This window comes from Zonotrichia leucophrys, chromosome 1A (assembly GCF_028769735.1).
Source record: "Zonotrichia leucophrys gambelii isolate GWCS_2022_RI chromosome 1A, RI_Zleu_2.0, whole genome shotgun sequence".
Lineage (NCBI taxonomy): Eukaryota > Metazoa > Chordata > Aves > Passeriformes > Passerellidae > Zonotrichia > Zonotrichia leucophrys.
Window position 1 is genome coordinate 4269047 of NC_088170.1, and position 13710 is coordinate 4282756.

Genomic DNA, 13710 nt, shown 5'->3' on the forward strand with positions numbered 1-13710 from the left:
TTGCTGATTGATACAAATCTGTGTTCACTGACTGTCAAATGTGATTGTGTGGCTCTGGGTAAAACCTTGGGTCTCAGCTTCAGATACACTGTGGCTTTAGCTGATTTGAGAGACGTGTAAGCTTAGATCATGGTCTCAGTTCATGCATTCTGGCCTGTCTCACCAAACCACTGGTAATGTTACCTCTTTTCTACCATTATTATGATTTTTTTTTTTCTTTTTCTGTTTTAAAAAAAGATGAGGCATAAGGAACGTTCTCGGACCTGCCCCAAAAAAGTGATCATGCTCTCTTCTTGCACTCCATCCTCCTCTCCATCGTATCCCAGGCAGCAGGTGATTCCCTCTGCATGCTCTGTCCCTTTCTCTTCATTGCTGCTTGCACAAGTGACTAGCTCAGTTAGCAAACAGCTTATTTATAAATACACTTCCAGTTTTCTTTCTTTCAGATGCTGATGGGGGCTTCTCAACCTCTTAGGTTAGGAAGATAAAGCAACATTAACTCATTGGAAGCATGAAGAGTCTCCACTGGAGACTGAGATTTTACTGTAGGCAGATTTATTACAGAACCCTTTCTTAGTTTTGAGATGCAGCAAAGTAGAAATTAAAAGTTCGGAGTAATGCAGGGAAAGAAAATTGAATTTTGTTCCATGTCCACTGTCTGTTTAAATAGATGTGACTGAAAATTTGCTCTTGTATCCATTAAACATTTATAGGATTGCTTATCTGAAGTGGCTTTTGAGTATTGTAGTGGCCTTCACATGTCCACTGTGGTCCTTCTGTTTCTCCCACACGAGGCTCTTGTCTCAGTCTGGCTTTGAACCTGGAGCAGTGAGAGCTGTTCTGAGCCCACTGTATAAATGTGCATTCAGATGTTTGTGCACATGTATTTGTTGTCCCAGTTACATATTTCCTGAAATCCTTCTAATATTTCTGTCTTCTTGTATATTGTCATTGTGCTTCTTTCAGTTGTATCCTTTAAAATTATGTTTCATTTTCCTACCTTTAAATTTACTTCTTGATCAGTTCTGAGCTAGAGGTCCTGAAAAGGCAGGTGCAGTCCCATAGAGCTGTCATGACATCACATAAGGATTGTACAAATTAATTTCCCCAGAGGTGAAGCTGAGCTGTCTTTGCTGAGCTTTTGAGCCTATAAACTGTAAAGGAGCATTACCTTTTAGCAGAGCAGACAAGTTTTATTCTTTGGCAGAAAGTTTGACTTGCATTATTGCTGATTTCTCAAATTTTAATTACATGTTGCAGTTTATCTGGTCGAATTCTTGTCAGCCTCCAGGACACACATTCTTTGCTGCCTCTGTGGTGTCTGCATCTGCAAGATAGATCAGCCTTGCCTACTGATCCCATTTGAAACTGTCCTAACAGAAAAAGGGGTTGGTTTTGTGCTGTGAACAGCAGCCTTTTCAAGAAGGATACAGGAGAGAACATCTGGGTAGAAAGAGTGAGGAAAGCCCTTTTCATGAGCAAAACCTGCAGTGAAATATCAGCTGATGTGATAGCTAGCTGCCTGCCTCGTGTCAAAATCCTTTGAAAATTTTGTTGGATACATTTTATGAAAGAGGAAAGGTTTTCCCCAGCCTTACAGATGGAGACACACAGGCAGTTAAATGCTGAGTTTTACCTTCTAATCTATAGTGTGGGATTCATTTTCCAGGTAGAGAAATTTGTTTTCACTCACAGGGTCTTGTAGCTCTGTGTTTTCCTTCTGTCACCTCTCCAAGTGTTTGTTTGTCCTGTGTCTTTTTGGTTGCCTAGTTTAGTCATGAAGGCCAGCTCTGCCAAGTGTATTTTGACCATTTTCTATGTTGTGTTTTGTAGAAATCTTCCTTCTTTTAACTCAGGAATTTTTGTCCTCTGATAAAAATCCTGCAGAAGTGATTTTAGACTCAGTCAGAGTAATCTGCTTTAGAAGCATTCTTTCTCCTTAGGAATGATTTTTTTTCCCCCAAAATTGTCTTGGCCCAGGCCTCATAGCAAGTCAGATGGATCTGTATCCATGTTACACTGATGTCTTTTAAAATCTTTAATTCTGCTCTTCTACTGCATTTATTCTGCCACTTCTTTTAAACTCTCCATCTCCTTCCTCTGAACTAACATCACAGTGTGGGTTATACCGAGTGCCTTACCGTCTTTATTGCACTAATTTGATTACATTGTGGTACTATGTTGTTGTTTATAGACCTAATTTAAATATATACTTTTAAAAAAAATTCTCTACAGGAGCCAACTTGTTATTGCCAGGTTTAAATTATTCTTAATAAACTTCTGCTCTTGTTGTGGCTTTTTTTCTGCCTGCATCATAAGAAAAATCAGATAAAGTGTGTTCTGATTAGGAAGTTGGTCTGTGATTGTTTTTAAGCTCATCATTTGTTGCCTGCAGAGATTCAGGGAACCTGGTGCTGGCTATTCCGGGGATCTGAGACCCAGACAGGAAAGGGTAAAAAAGCATGAACAAATGGCATGGGTGCTGATGACACAAAGCTGTGGTGGATGTGTGCAATCCAGAGGTCAGATCCAGGGGGTGGTGAAGCACACTTATCCTAATGCTGCTGTTAACACGCTGCAACTGCTGAGAGTCAGCCAGGAGCGATCCCTCCTGTGTCACACCCACATAAATGCCTAACAAGCCTTCAGCAGCAGTTTGCTATATGCTTTTATTTTGCCCTAGGTCGAGCACTTGGGCTCTTCTCATTCTTCTTTGTCTCTTACACCTCTTTAGGGAAGTATGCTGTGGCTGTAGCAGAACAAGGAGAGTTGTGTTGTGCTAATTGATGCGAACGTGGTTGCATTGTGTTCACCGCTTGCTTTCTGGATGGTTAAACAACTGGCATTCCATCTTGCCTCCTACAGGCCAAAGTAAAAGGAAAAATGATGAGGCATTATTTAGTATAGAGACTTTGAAGCCTTCTTAACAATGAAATATTCAACAGTCTGTCTGAATGGCTCAGTATTATACGGAAGCATGGGAAAATAAAAGATAGGCACTCAAAAGGACCGGTTGATTTGAATTCATATTGACAAATTAATTGACATTCCAGTACAGGCTTTGAATGAATTAAGTCATAAATGGGAGCCAGCAATAAAACTGTTGCAACTTCCAGAATGTGTTCTAACAAAAGCCTTTTGTGGGCTGAATGTTTTCTGACAGGCAGTAGAAAATGAATACACGTGTCTGCAATGACACCGAAACCCACAGCTTCATAACAGACCCCAGTTTTAGTGGAAATGATCTAGTAGGAAGGAGTAGGTGGAACAGAAAGCAGCTTGAAAGTAGAGAGTATTATTAATGCATCTGAATGGGAAGAGTGTTTCCTGTAAACTGGGTGTGAGCCCAGTTTTCTGTTCTGCATTGGAGGACAGTTAGTAATACAGAGCTGCACCCTGGCATTCTTGACAGATCAAGCCTCAGATTTCTTGATGCGCATGTTTGTAGCTCCCGTCCATTTACTTTTGTATTCCACAAACAAATTAGCTGACGGCTGTGTGGTGCTGCAGTGATAGTCCTGACTTATATAGCAGGTCACCTGCCAGGCCTTTTTTCATGTCATCAAATACACCACACAACACTTTAGGAGCATTGATATGAAAGACTAGAATAGCAGAGGTGTCAAATATTGTGCCTGGGGTGTATTGACATGGTAGTGCAATAAGAACAAGTAGGACAGTGAAGTTGCATAAGTAAAACTGGCAGCTTCTGTGAGTGTTTGATAGTGCTGTTCTTTGCTTTATTTAGACAGGCTCATTAAACATGCTCTCTTTGGCATGTGGACTATTTATTTTGCATATACCACCATCTTTAAGAAATTAATTCATTCTTTATGAGAACTGAAATACATTATCCTAAAATGTGTTTCTGTATGCAAAATCTCAGAAAAAATTTAGATATTATTTTTTAAATATTCACATACTTACAGGAAATCCTTGAGAATGCAGAACTGTGGGGAAATAGACTGACAAATAAGGCCCTTTGTGCATGACAAAGCCACATTTTAAAATTATTTTCTGATGGTAATGCCAGAGAGAAAGGCTATGTGCTTGTTTGATTTTGGCTGCAGCAGTTCTAGGAAGAGTTGTGAAAAACAATTAATGCAACCATTTTTTTCTTGCCTCCGAGGGTCAAAATGGAGCACTTCATTAAAAAAGTACACACTGGGGGGGAAAATCCCCCAGTTTTCACATGACAGCTTCTGTTACTGTTGTGCATGTGAATGTCATACCTTTTGGCTGGCATTTTGGTGTCCCTTCGTTTTTGTGCTGGTTTGTTTACATCCTGCCTCCTTCCTCGTCTCGCAGAGATCTCCTCGTTTATTGTCTCATGACCATGTGCCCATGAGTATTGAGCAAAGGGCATGTCAGCTGGCTGCCCTCCTGGAGTCCAGACGTGCACTGAGGCATCAGGTGACTACAGCCCTGCCTAGCTGGTGTCCTGGAGCACTGGGGGATTCTGGGTACAGGTGAAATCTTGGGGCAGAAAGAGGAAAAAATCACCAAAATATGATGGCCACTGCTCTACGGTCATGTGGTTAAAGCATCCATCAAGACTGTTTTTGTCTTTATTTGTAGTGTCTTTATTTGATTTGCCTTTTCTTAGCTGTCTCCTTGTTTGGTGAGTGACCCTTTCTGTTCCTCATAACAGGATATACACAATGAAGTAAAAAGCAGCCAGTAAACTTCAGAAAAAATGAATAAATGCTGAAAACCAGCTGGGCTCTGGATCAAGTCATCTCACAGTGGTCATTTAGCAGTCAGTCCCTTGCAAATTTTACTTGCTTCTGGAAGCAAGAATATTCACATTTTCCAAGCCTAATCCCTGGCTCTGTAGTACTACTTGTGTGTCCATCCTTCCTGTGCAGTTTTTTCCAATGGTAGAGCTGGCAGTTTGTGCAGATTGTCTTTGATTGCAGTGTACACTTCTGTTTTGTTTCGTTTTTTGTGCCTAATGTTCTCCCCAGTCTGTTGTCTTTGGGCTATGGGAGCATGCCAGTTTGAACTGTGGTTTCTTTGGTTGCTCTCTGTTTTCAGTTGTCTTCAGCAGTGCTTGGCAAACTGCAGAGTGCTTTTTTGGAAAGCACCATCTACAGAAGTGATTTTGTTTCATAACTTAACTGTTTTGAGTTAACCATCCCAAATCAAGCTGTCTACTTGAGCTGGAGCATAAACAGTCCCAGAACTTTTGCTGGTGGGCATAACTTTTGCAAGCCCTACTAATAAGAATTTTGTGACATCTAGGTCACTTCATATTGCTGGGGGGTTTTTTGGGATGCCATCTTTTTCTGATGGCTAATATCACAGGAGCTGTTCTCCAAGAAGGAACAGCAAACCTTGGGCTAGATTTGAAATTTCAGCTGTGAAGGCCTGAATAAGAAGCCTACCGTAAACAAAGTTAATATCTCAAGCAAGGCCCACAATACTCATGTGCATTTCCTTATTCAGTTAAAATGATGACGCAGAAATCAAGATCTAGACCAAAATACTTTGCTCCTACCTTTTGTAGTGCTCTCTGGCAGTTTTTAAGCTCCTTCTGAGTGTGGAGATGCAAAGATAGCAATTATTTTTGAAATTGTCTAATTTCTGTATCATGCAGAATTGAGAAGGAGGAGAGAACACAAAGTAGAGGAAAGCATAAGGTGGGTAGGGCAGAGAGGAAAAAGGAAACAGATGTTGGAACACTGCAAGCAATGATGGATTATGATGTGGGATTTAAGAGAAGAAAACAAGGAAAATACTGAGAAAGAGGAGGCTTAGCAAAGTAAGGACATTTACAGAGAAGAAACTTGATTAAAATTTAATTTACTGAAAATTTTTGTATGAACAATTATATTTCCATAAATTGGGGAAATTGTGAAAGCCAAGCTCTTTTGCATTTTGCTCAGTAAATTTAATCTTGAGGTTAGCCTATTCCAAGTGGCTAGAAGTAGCTCTTTTCATGGGTCATGCAGTTACATGACATTTAGTTTTCCTTTTTATAACTAAAACCATAATTTATTTTTCAAAGAAAGCCAGTTATTTGTAATGTGAATATTTTTTTATTTCCAGACTATAATTTTTAGGAATGCACAGTTTCTTCCAGTGCTGTTTGTCTGATACTTCCAACTTTTTCCCTACTTATATGAAGTATTCATTGGAGGATGGGCATAATCATCTGTAGAGATAATAAGACCAAATTTTGGGTTCTCCTGTGAGAAACCAGTTTGAGAAGGATGCAGGTTCTCAGTCTGTGATTTATTCTTTGCCATTTGATAATCAAGATCAGCAGATTATTTTATATTGATACATTCTTTATTTTGTTCAGTGTTTCTAATCATTTTACAGTAATTTTTAGGTTGGAAATTTGCTGTTGTTTACTGGAAATATATACAAGCTAACTTCTTTCTCTTCTGTCCCCTAGGAGAAGAGAGTTTTGGTTTATATAGTTAAAATGAAGAAGAGGTCTCACATGGCATGAAAGATGATCTTAGTGCCTTGAGCCAGTAATAGAGAACAATGGGAGATACAGAAGGAGCAGAGGAAATTGATTTGGGGTCTTTGCCAGTGGCTTAGTTGGTTGAATTACAGGAGGTTGGACATCTGTGGAAGTAGGTAACTGCTTCCAAATGGTCCTAAATAATGTAAAACCTAATAAAGAGCAAATTTGGAATAACTACTCTGCCTCGCTAGGGAGAAAGTAAAGATACCCTGGGTATTTTTCTCAAAGTTTTCCTGTAAGAGTCCTTATAAAATTGTTCTTGATGGTAGCCAGAAAAGCCTGGGCTGGGTTTTTTTTATTATTTTCTCTTCTCTCTTAGAAGAGCACATGTATGATTGTGTTGATGTTTATTTTATGTTTTAGCCCGAGACGGAGCCGTCTCGCCGATTCTTTGTTGACCAGTGGGAGCTCTCCCGCAGCCTCCGCTCCTCCAACCGCCCTTCCTCACCCTCCTCCGACTCCCTGCGCCAGGTAGCCCTCACCTGAGCCCTCCAGGTGCACCCAGCTGCCTGTGCTTGCCAAGGACACTCACAGGACACAGCCAGGCTGGCACTGCTGCACCTGCAGAGCCTCTGTGCTTGTCCCTGCACAAAGGAGAGGCTGCACAAAGCAGCCTGTGCCCGGCACAGCTCGGCTGTTGCCAGCCATAAAGCAGTTTGAAATGAAATGTTTTTAACATTTGGTGTCTGTGAGAAGTTTGGGGTGCATCTCTCACTCAAACCAGGGGTTTTGAGCACTGATAGTCCTTCTGGCTTTGCAGTGGAGCTTTCTGGTTTTGCTTGCTGCTTCTGTTGAAGTTTTGGGCTAAACAACAGAATGTGTTTGTGCATATGTGGTTAATGGACAGTGTGAAATAAAAAATGCTTTGGCTTTTTGAAAGATCACTGAGAATTTGAACTAGTTACAGTTGTCCTACATGAACAGCAGGAACTTGATTTGACCTAAGCTGGAGCAGGTTCTTTGCCTCCTTTTGAAAATGTTGCAGAATGTTGTAAAGTCTGGAAGACCATGGAGAGAAAGATAAAATGCTTCACTCAATACTCATAATTAGGCCAGATGTGATGTGTAGGCAAAAAGCAAAACAAATCAGAAACACAGAACTCCAAATTAAAAATTCAGCAAGTAAATTTCTCACACCAGATAGTCCAAGGTACTGTCAGTTAATATTGACATATTCTTTTTTTTAGCATGGAACATATTACATGCTGGTAGAATTTTCAAGGTCCTGAAGGATCTGCAGTTGAAGGTTTCAAATCAAAGCTTGCTTAGGGGGAACCTGATTCAGCTGGAAGGAAGTTTTTCTTGGAAATGCCTGATCTCTCTTCTAAGGAAACTCAAAAAGCCTCAAAAGCTCTGATCATTCAGAGGAAACAGAAAACTCTTGGCCAAATTATTATGATTGCCAGTGAAAAATCAATGATGAAGAAAATTTTAGAAGTGAGCACCATTTTAAATGTCATGTTTAACAACATATATGTCACTGAAAAGCAACTCTGCACATATGTATGTGGAACTTGGAAACACATGGAACCTGGGAGACTCAGAGACAAATAATTTGTATCTAATTTCTTGCATCTAGAAATACTGCAAGTGTTCTGCCCCTTGGAATGGAATCAATAGACAGGTGTAAATTCTTTCTGGGTAGAAATAAACCCTCCCCTCATTACTGCAGTGACAGAGAGCTTAAGGAATTAGGACTGTAGTGACAGCAGCAGTAATCTCTGGCTGAGCACTCCATTTTCATAATCTTTTTCCCCAAAGAAGTACTCATTCTATGCTGAATTTCAGTTTCTCTGATGCTTCCTGCTGTTCTCAAGTCTGAACTTGTGAAGATTTTAAACATTCCTAAAAGGCTAATAACCACACATATTAAATTAGTTATCAGTTGAGGGAAATAACTACTGTGCTTCAAGCAAGTTTTGCTATAAGTAAAGGGGTTTTTAAGATACTTTCCTTTTGTTATCCTTGGCATTTCCCACTTGCTAGAAGCTGAGTGGCTCTCTGATCCTGTATTAGCTGAGAATCCAGCTAGAAACATTCATAATGCTGCTTAGTGTGGAAAAGGGAAGTTGCTTGGCGTGCTCTTTGCTGCTCCGAGTCAAACCCGTGGCGTTTGCAGTGGGATTGAGCTAACATGGATGTAACCACCTCATTTTCTTAACCATGGAATTGTTGCCAGTGGTTGTGTTTCCTGTGAAAAACACTTTCTCCGCTCCTGCAGTGATTGAATTTGGCTTGCAGACACTCATTTGGTACCATCTAAGGTAACAGCCAACTTGCCTAGACTGCTGAAAATACTGGAGGGTTTTCAGATATCCAGAGTTATGGAGTCAGTCTGTGCCCATGATGGAGAAAAGCCAAGTCATAAAGCCATGTTCAGGGTTGAACAAATATGTGTTCCAGATGTATGCTGGTATGGCTTTAATGCATTGGATGAAGGCTCTTCCATCTTTTTTTCCATCTAAACTTCTGTGTATTTTTAGCACTGGAAGAATTAATACTTTTGACTCACTGTGAGTTCTTTAGTTAAGGGCTTCTCCCTGCACTGTGAATGGTCTGTAAATTAATTCTTTCCAGGTGCAAAGTACACAAATATACTGTTGTAAATCAGCACGCTGCATTAGACTTGGTAACGTCTTCTAAAAGATCTTTGTTTCTGTTGTCAATTTTACCTGGAACCTAAAATCTAACCTATATTTAGCCTCATCTTTTAGAAGTGTCTGTACTCAAGTTTCCAGGGACAAAATACCCCACAGATGAAAACAAGATCTGCTCCCTTCATCATAGTATTTCTGGAACACTTAAAAAATGCAAAATGCAAGCCTTCCTGTCTGTTCCTACAGGTGATCCTGGACTGTACTGGTGATTTCAGATGACACCGGCTTTGCTATTACTACTTGTCACTTTATTTGTCCACTGTCTTGGCATGATTTGACCTCTCTGCACCTTTTCACCACCTAACCTCTCATCATTCTAGTTAATTTTTTTTTTAATTTGATTCTTTTTTTCTTTTCTCACACCACTCTTGTTTTATTCAACCCATCTGGTAGAAGTACATAAAGATGTACACAGGCGGAGTGAGCTCATTGGCTGAGCAGATAGCCAATCAGCTTCAAAGGAAAGAGCAGCCCAAAACCCTTCTAGACAAGAAGGAACTGGTAAGACAATGTGCCAGAGATGAAGTGTGTTTGTGCTTAGATGTTGTGTAGATCTCAAGTTTTGTGAGTGTCCACCAGTTTTGTGAGCTTTATTACACCACTGATGGAATCTGTTGTAGCTTTGTGAGAGATTTTTGTCTCCCTTTCTCCATCCACTCTCACTCCTGTCCTCGTTTCCTTTGCCAAATATTTTAACCTAATGCCAGCATCCAAAGACTGGGCGTAATGACTTGAGAAGACTGTTCATAACACTTCTGCACTGCTATTTTCTGGAGGAGACACTGGTTTTGGTAATGTAGGTCTAAGAATTGCTGTTTGAGGGTGTTCTAATGGTTTTGCCTTTCTTCATGTGCCTCCTTAAGTCACTGATTTCAGGGTCATCATTAATAGTACTGGTGTCCACTCATCTACCCAGAACTTATGTAGGCATGGCATCCTAGGAGCCTTTTTCCTGGACAGCAAGGTTAGTTTTTGGTGTCCTGGTTAAAACCAACGTGAGTTGTCCGAGAACTGCAGCAGCATCCAGGTGCTCCCGTGCCCACATAACTGAAGAGCTAAAACATGATCTGGGTGTGTGATCTCAGCGAGGCTGGACACACACTAATCCAGCCATCCCTGTTTGTGTCCAGGGCTCGCTCAAGAAGGAGTTCCCCCAGAACCTGGGAGGCAGCGATGTGTGCTACTTCTGCCGCAAGCGGGTCTACGTGATGGAGAGGCTGAGCGCTGAGGGCAAGTTCTTCCACCGCAGCTGCTTCAAGTGCGAGTACTGCGCCACCACCCTGCGCCTGTCCTCCTACGCCTACGACATCGAGGACGGTAAGGGAGCAGCCTCTGCTCACCAGGCTCCTCCTGGCCTTAAAAACTGTTTGGTGAGTTAGGGAGGAGGGTAGCTTCTGCTCTCCAGACACCATCTCTCCAGCTGTTGGAGTTTCCGGGATTTCCTATGGCCAGGTCATGGCGGCAGCAGCGCAGCCAAACCCATAGGAGTTAACATTGTAGTGGTGCCTGGAGAGGCTACCTGGAACAGAGGCTAGACAGAGTTGAAGGAATAAAGGAGGGATTTATTAAAAAAGCCTTCAAAGGTTACACCTTGGGCAGTACAAGAGCCTGGCTCTGGCTTGACTCAAGATGGATGACCGGTCACAAGTTTTCACACTTTTATGACTTTTGGTCCATTTCCATATTTGGGTTAACTGTCCAATCACAGCTTCAGGTTGTGAAGTCCCAACATCCCGGATTGCTCTCCTCAATTCACCATTGTTCACACTTTTGGACTGAAAGCTCCAATGGTGTCCTTGGTTCTTAGGCTGGAAAAGGATTGTTTTGTCTGACTAAGCTGTCGAGAGAACTTGCTAACACTTTTTATGAAGTTCAGATTTACACATTAAGGCAGTACAGAATCTGGAAAATATGAAATCTAAAACTTAAGGCATCATTAACAGCTGCTAGAGTGCAGGGTAAACAAATAGTAAATGGAGGCTTTAAAAAGCTTCACAGGCTGAGTTTGAGGGCTAGACTTTTTACTGTCCTCATCTGACAGTATTTAAATAAAACCCCTGAGTGTTTAATACTACTTAAGAGAAAATAACAAGTTGGAGAGAAATGCGACCAGCTTGTTCTTCTTGAAGGTACCACAACTGTTCAACTCTCTATGTTTATTTTAGATGTAATAAAACAGGAACTTATAATCAGGGGCTCTTGATAATTGGTCATTACAAGCTGAGTTCTACTTATATAGAAAACATGGAACATTAAAATTGAGTAGAAGTAAGTCAATGTTAGACTGTTGTAGCAGTAGTTACTGCAGATTCAGTAATGGCTTATTTTTCGTATCTGATAGACTAAGGAGAAAAGGATATGATTACAAAACTTGCTGATGCCTCAATTAAAAGAATCTAACATGCTAAGAATAAAGGGAAGCTTCAGACATACCCTACAAGTCTGAGAAACCAGACAATATGGCAGCAGGTAAAAGAGGCTGTTAATCAGCAAAACATGCATATTCAAAGTAATAATTTAGGATCGTCCATCACTTGTGAAAAGTCATTTCCTTGTAAGGGTAGCTGTGTACTACAGTCTTTGAGCAGTGATTGACAAAAATGTCACTTTTCTGAAGAAAATGTATGAGAAAGTATTTGAGGTAAATGTTGATTCACATCAGCAGGTATGAATTTATTTTCTTGCACAGCTGCCTATCTTTAATCCAGTCTCAGTAGGAAAATAAGTGTAAAATGGTGTAAAACTAGTGACAAGTAAGGTGCAAAGGATTCTGTTTCAGACATAATGGTGTAGAAAACAGAATAACCAGGAAACAGAATAACACAGGAAAAAGTGTTAGTACCTGTATTTTTCCCGCTGATTAAGGTGAAGATGAAGTAAAAATTTTGAATTGATGTCACAGGATGACACTCCAAGATAATCTACTGCAAATTGAAATTGATGGGTGTCCATTCTGTGTAAGAACAATCTTTTAATATATACTGGGTGGAAAAATGGCTGCGGAAACACCATCTGGTTTAAGGGGCAAAAAGAACTAAAATTGTGTATTCATAATGCTTTATATAATGACTTTAAGTAATGGATCTGCTGGGTTGTGAAGAGTTGAGGACACTTAGAATCAAACCAGACTCCCAGTAAGGAATAGAAACCCCTTTATTGCTTGTCTGGAAGTTCAGCAGACTTGGCACGCAAGTTTAAAGGGGCCAGTGGTAATTTTGAGATCAACATATAAAGGCAACATCTTTATCAGAAATCAAAGTTGGTGAAAAGCATTTTTTGAGCACTGCTGTTATTTTGAGCACTCACAAGTAACTGAATATCTGTCTGTTTAGCAGTAACAGACTGAGCTTCTCTGTCAGCTGTATGGGCTGAAAGTTTTTACCACCAGATTTTTAGTGTTTCCCTCTGCAGGCATGCTTGTGTGTGCAGTTATGGCCAGACAGTTCTCAGTGAAGCGAACACAAAGCTTGGAGTTTCAGCAGGCTTATAGCATTCATTCTGAAATATTACATGCACAACAGTTGTGTGTGTATATGAAGCAGATGTGGCTCAACAGAAATCTGTGGTATCTATCTATTGTGAAAATGTAGCTTGTATTTCATTCTGAGTTTTCTTTGAGAGTTAAAAAACCAAAGCTATGCACACATTGTTGCTGTTCATCTGGCTGTTTGGGCTCACAAGCATTCTGCAGCCTTCTGCAGTCAGTGTCTGGTTTTAGGCTTCAGAGTCTGAGAATTTTTTTGTGTAAGAGCTTTTCAGTTGTTGCTCGTTTCAGACAATCTCGAAAAGCAGGTTTTGGTATGAGTAAACATTAAGAAATACTTATTGAAGTAAAGATTTCTAGAAAGATGTTTGTCACTTTTCCATCTCTGTGCTGCTATTTTGCAAATACCAGCACAGAGAAATTAGAGGCAGAGGTCAGAATATGTGTTGGGAATGCATTGGCAAAGCTCTAGGAATGGGATGGCAGTGGAGAGTGCTATGGGCTGCATATGCCAAGCAGGATACACTGACAAAGGTACAGTGGAAGATAATTATGAGGCATCAGCTTGCTGCTTTTATTAGTACCAGTAGTATTTGCATGATGGTATTGCTAATGCTGCTTTGTCTTCCTGGCAGTGCTCAGATAGCAGTGAAAAACCTCTCTAGACTTCTGGGGTGTTCGTAAAACCAGCAGGATCACAAAAGGTCTTATTTGTGAAAATGAGTCATTGTCCTTTTTACAAGTAGCCACTGTGCATTTTGAGAGATGGTTCTTTGGGAGTTAACACTGTCCTCTCCCACTTTCCTCTGCTGGTTGTATTCATTCTTGCTTTTTCCAAAAGTGCTTCTGCCAGCTTTTCATGTGATGGTTTCTTTGTTCCTCACACACTGCCGCATTGTTAGCATGTGATACCACACAAGCCTCACAGCTTTGCTTTGGTGTTTGATAGGATTTTAAACTAAATGGCTGTCAGGCACCCAATGGAAAAGAGCCTAGTTACAAGGGGAGAGAGCAGAGCTGGAGCTAAAACTTCAGCCAGTATTTGCCTCTGCATATAGTGAAGAAATTAGAGAGAGCAACAGGAGTGG

The 13710-nt window shown here is 40.6% G+C and overlaps 1 protein-coding gene across 16 annotated transcripts in view; it reads left to right on the plus strand.

The window, feature by feature from the left end:
* MICAL3 (microtubule associated monooxygenase, calponin and LIM domain containing 3) overlaps positions 1-13710 on the plus strand; it is a 160796-nt gene that overhangs the window by 78201 nt on the left and 68885 nt on the right. For all 16 annotated transcript variants that reach the window (XM_064735605.1, XM_064735721.1, XM_064735620.1 and 13 more), the window contains one exon: positions 10269-10455. In XM_064735605.1, the coding sequence (XP_064591675.1) occupies positions 10269-10455 (187 nt within the window). The remainder of the gene's footprint in view (positions 1-10268; positions 10456-13710) is intronic.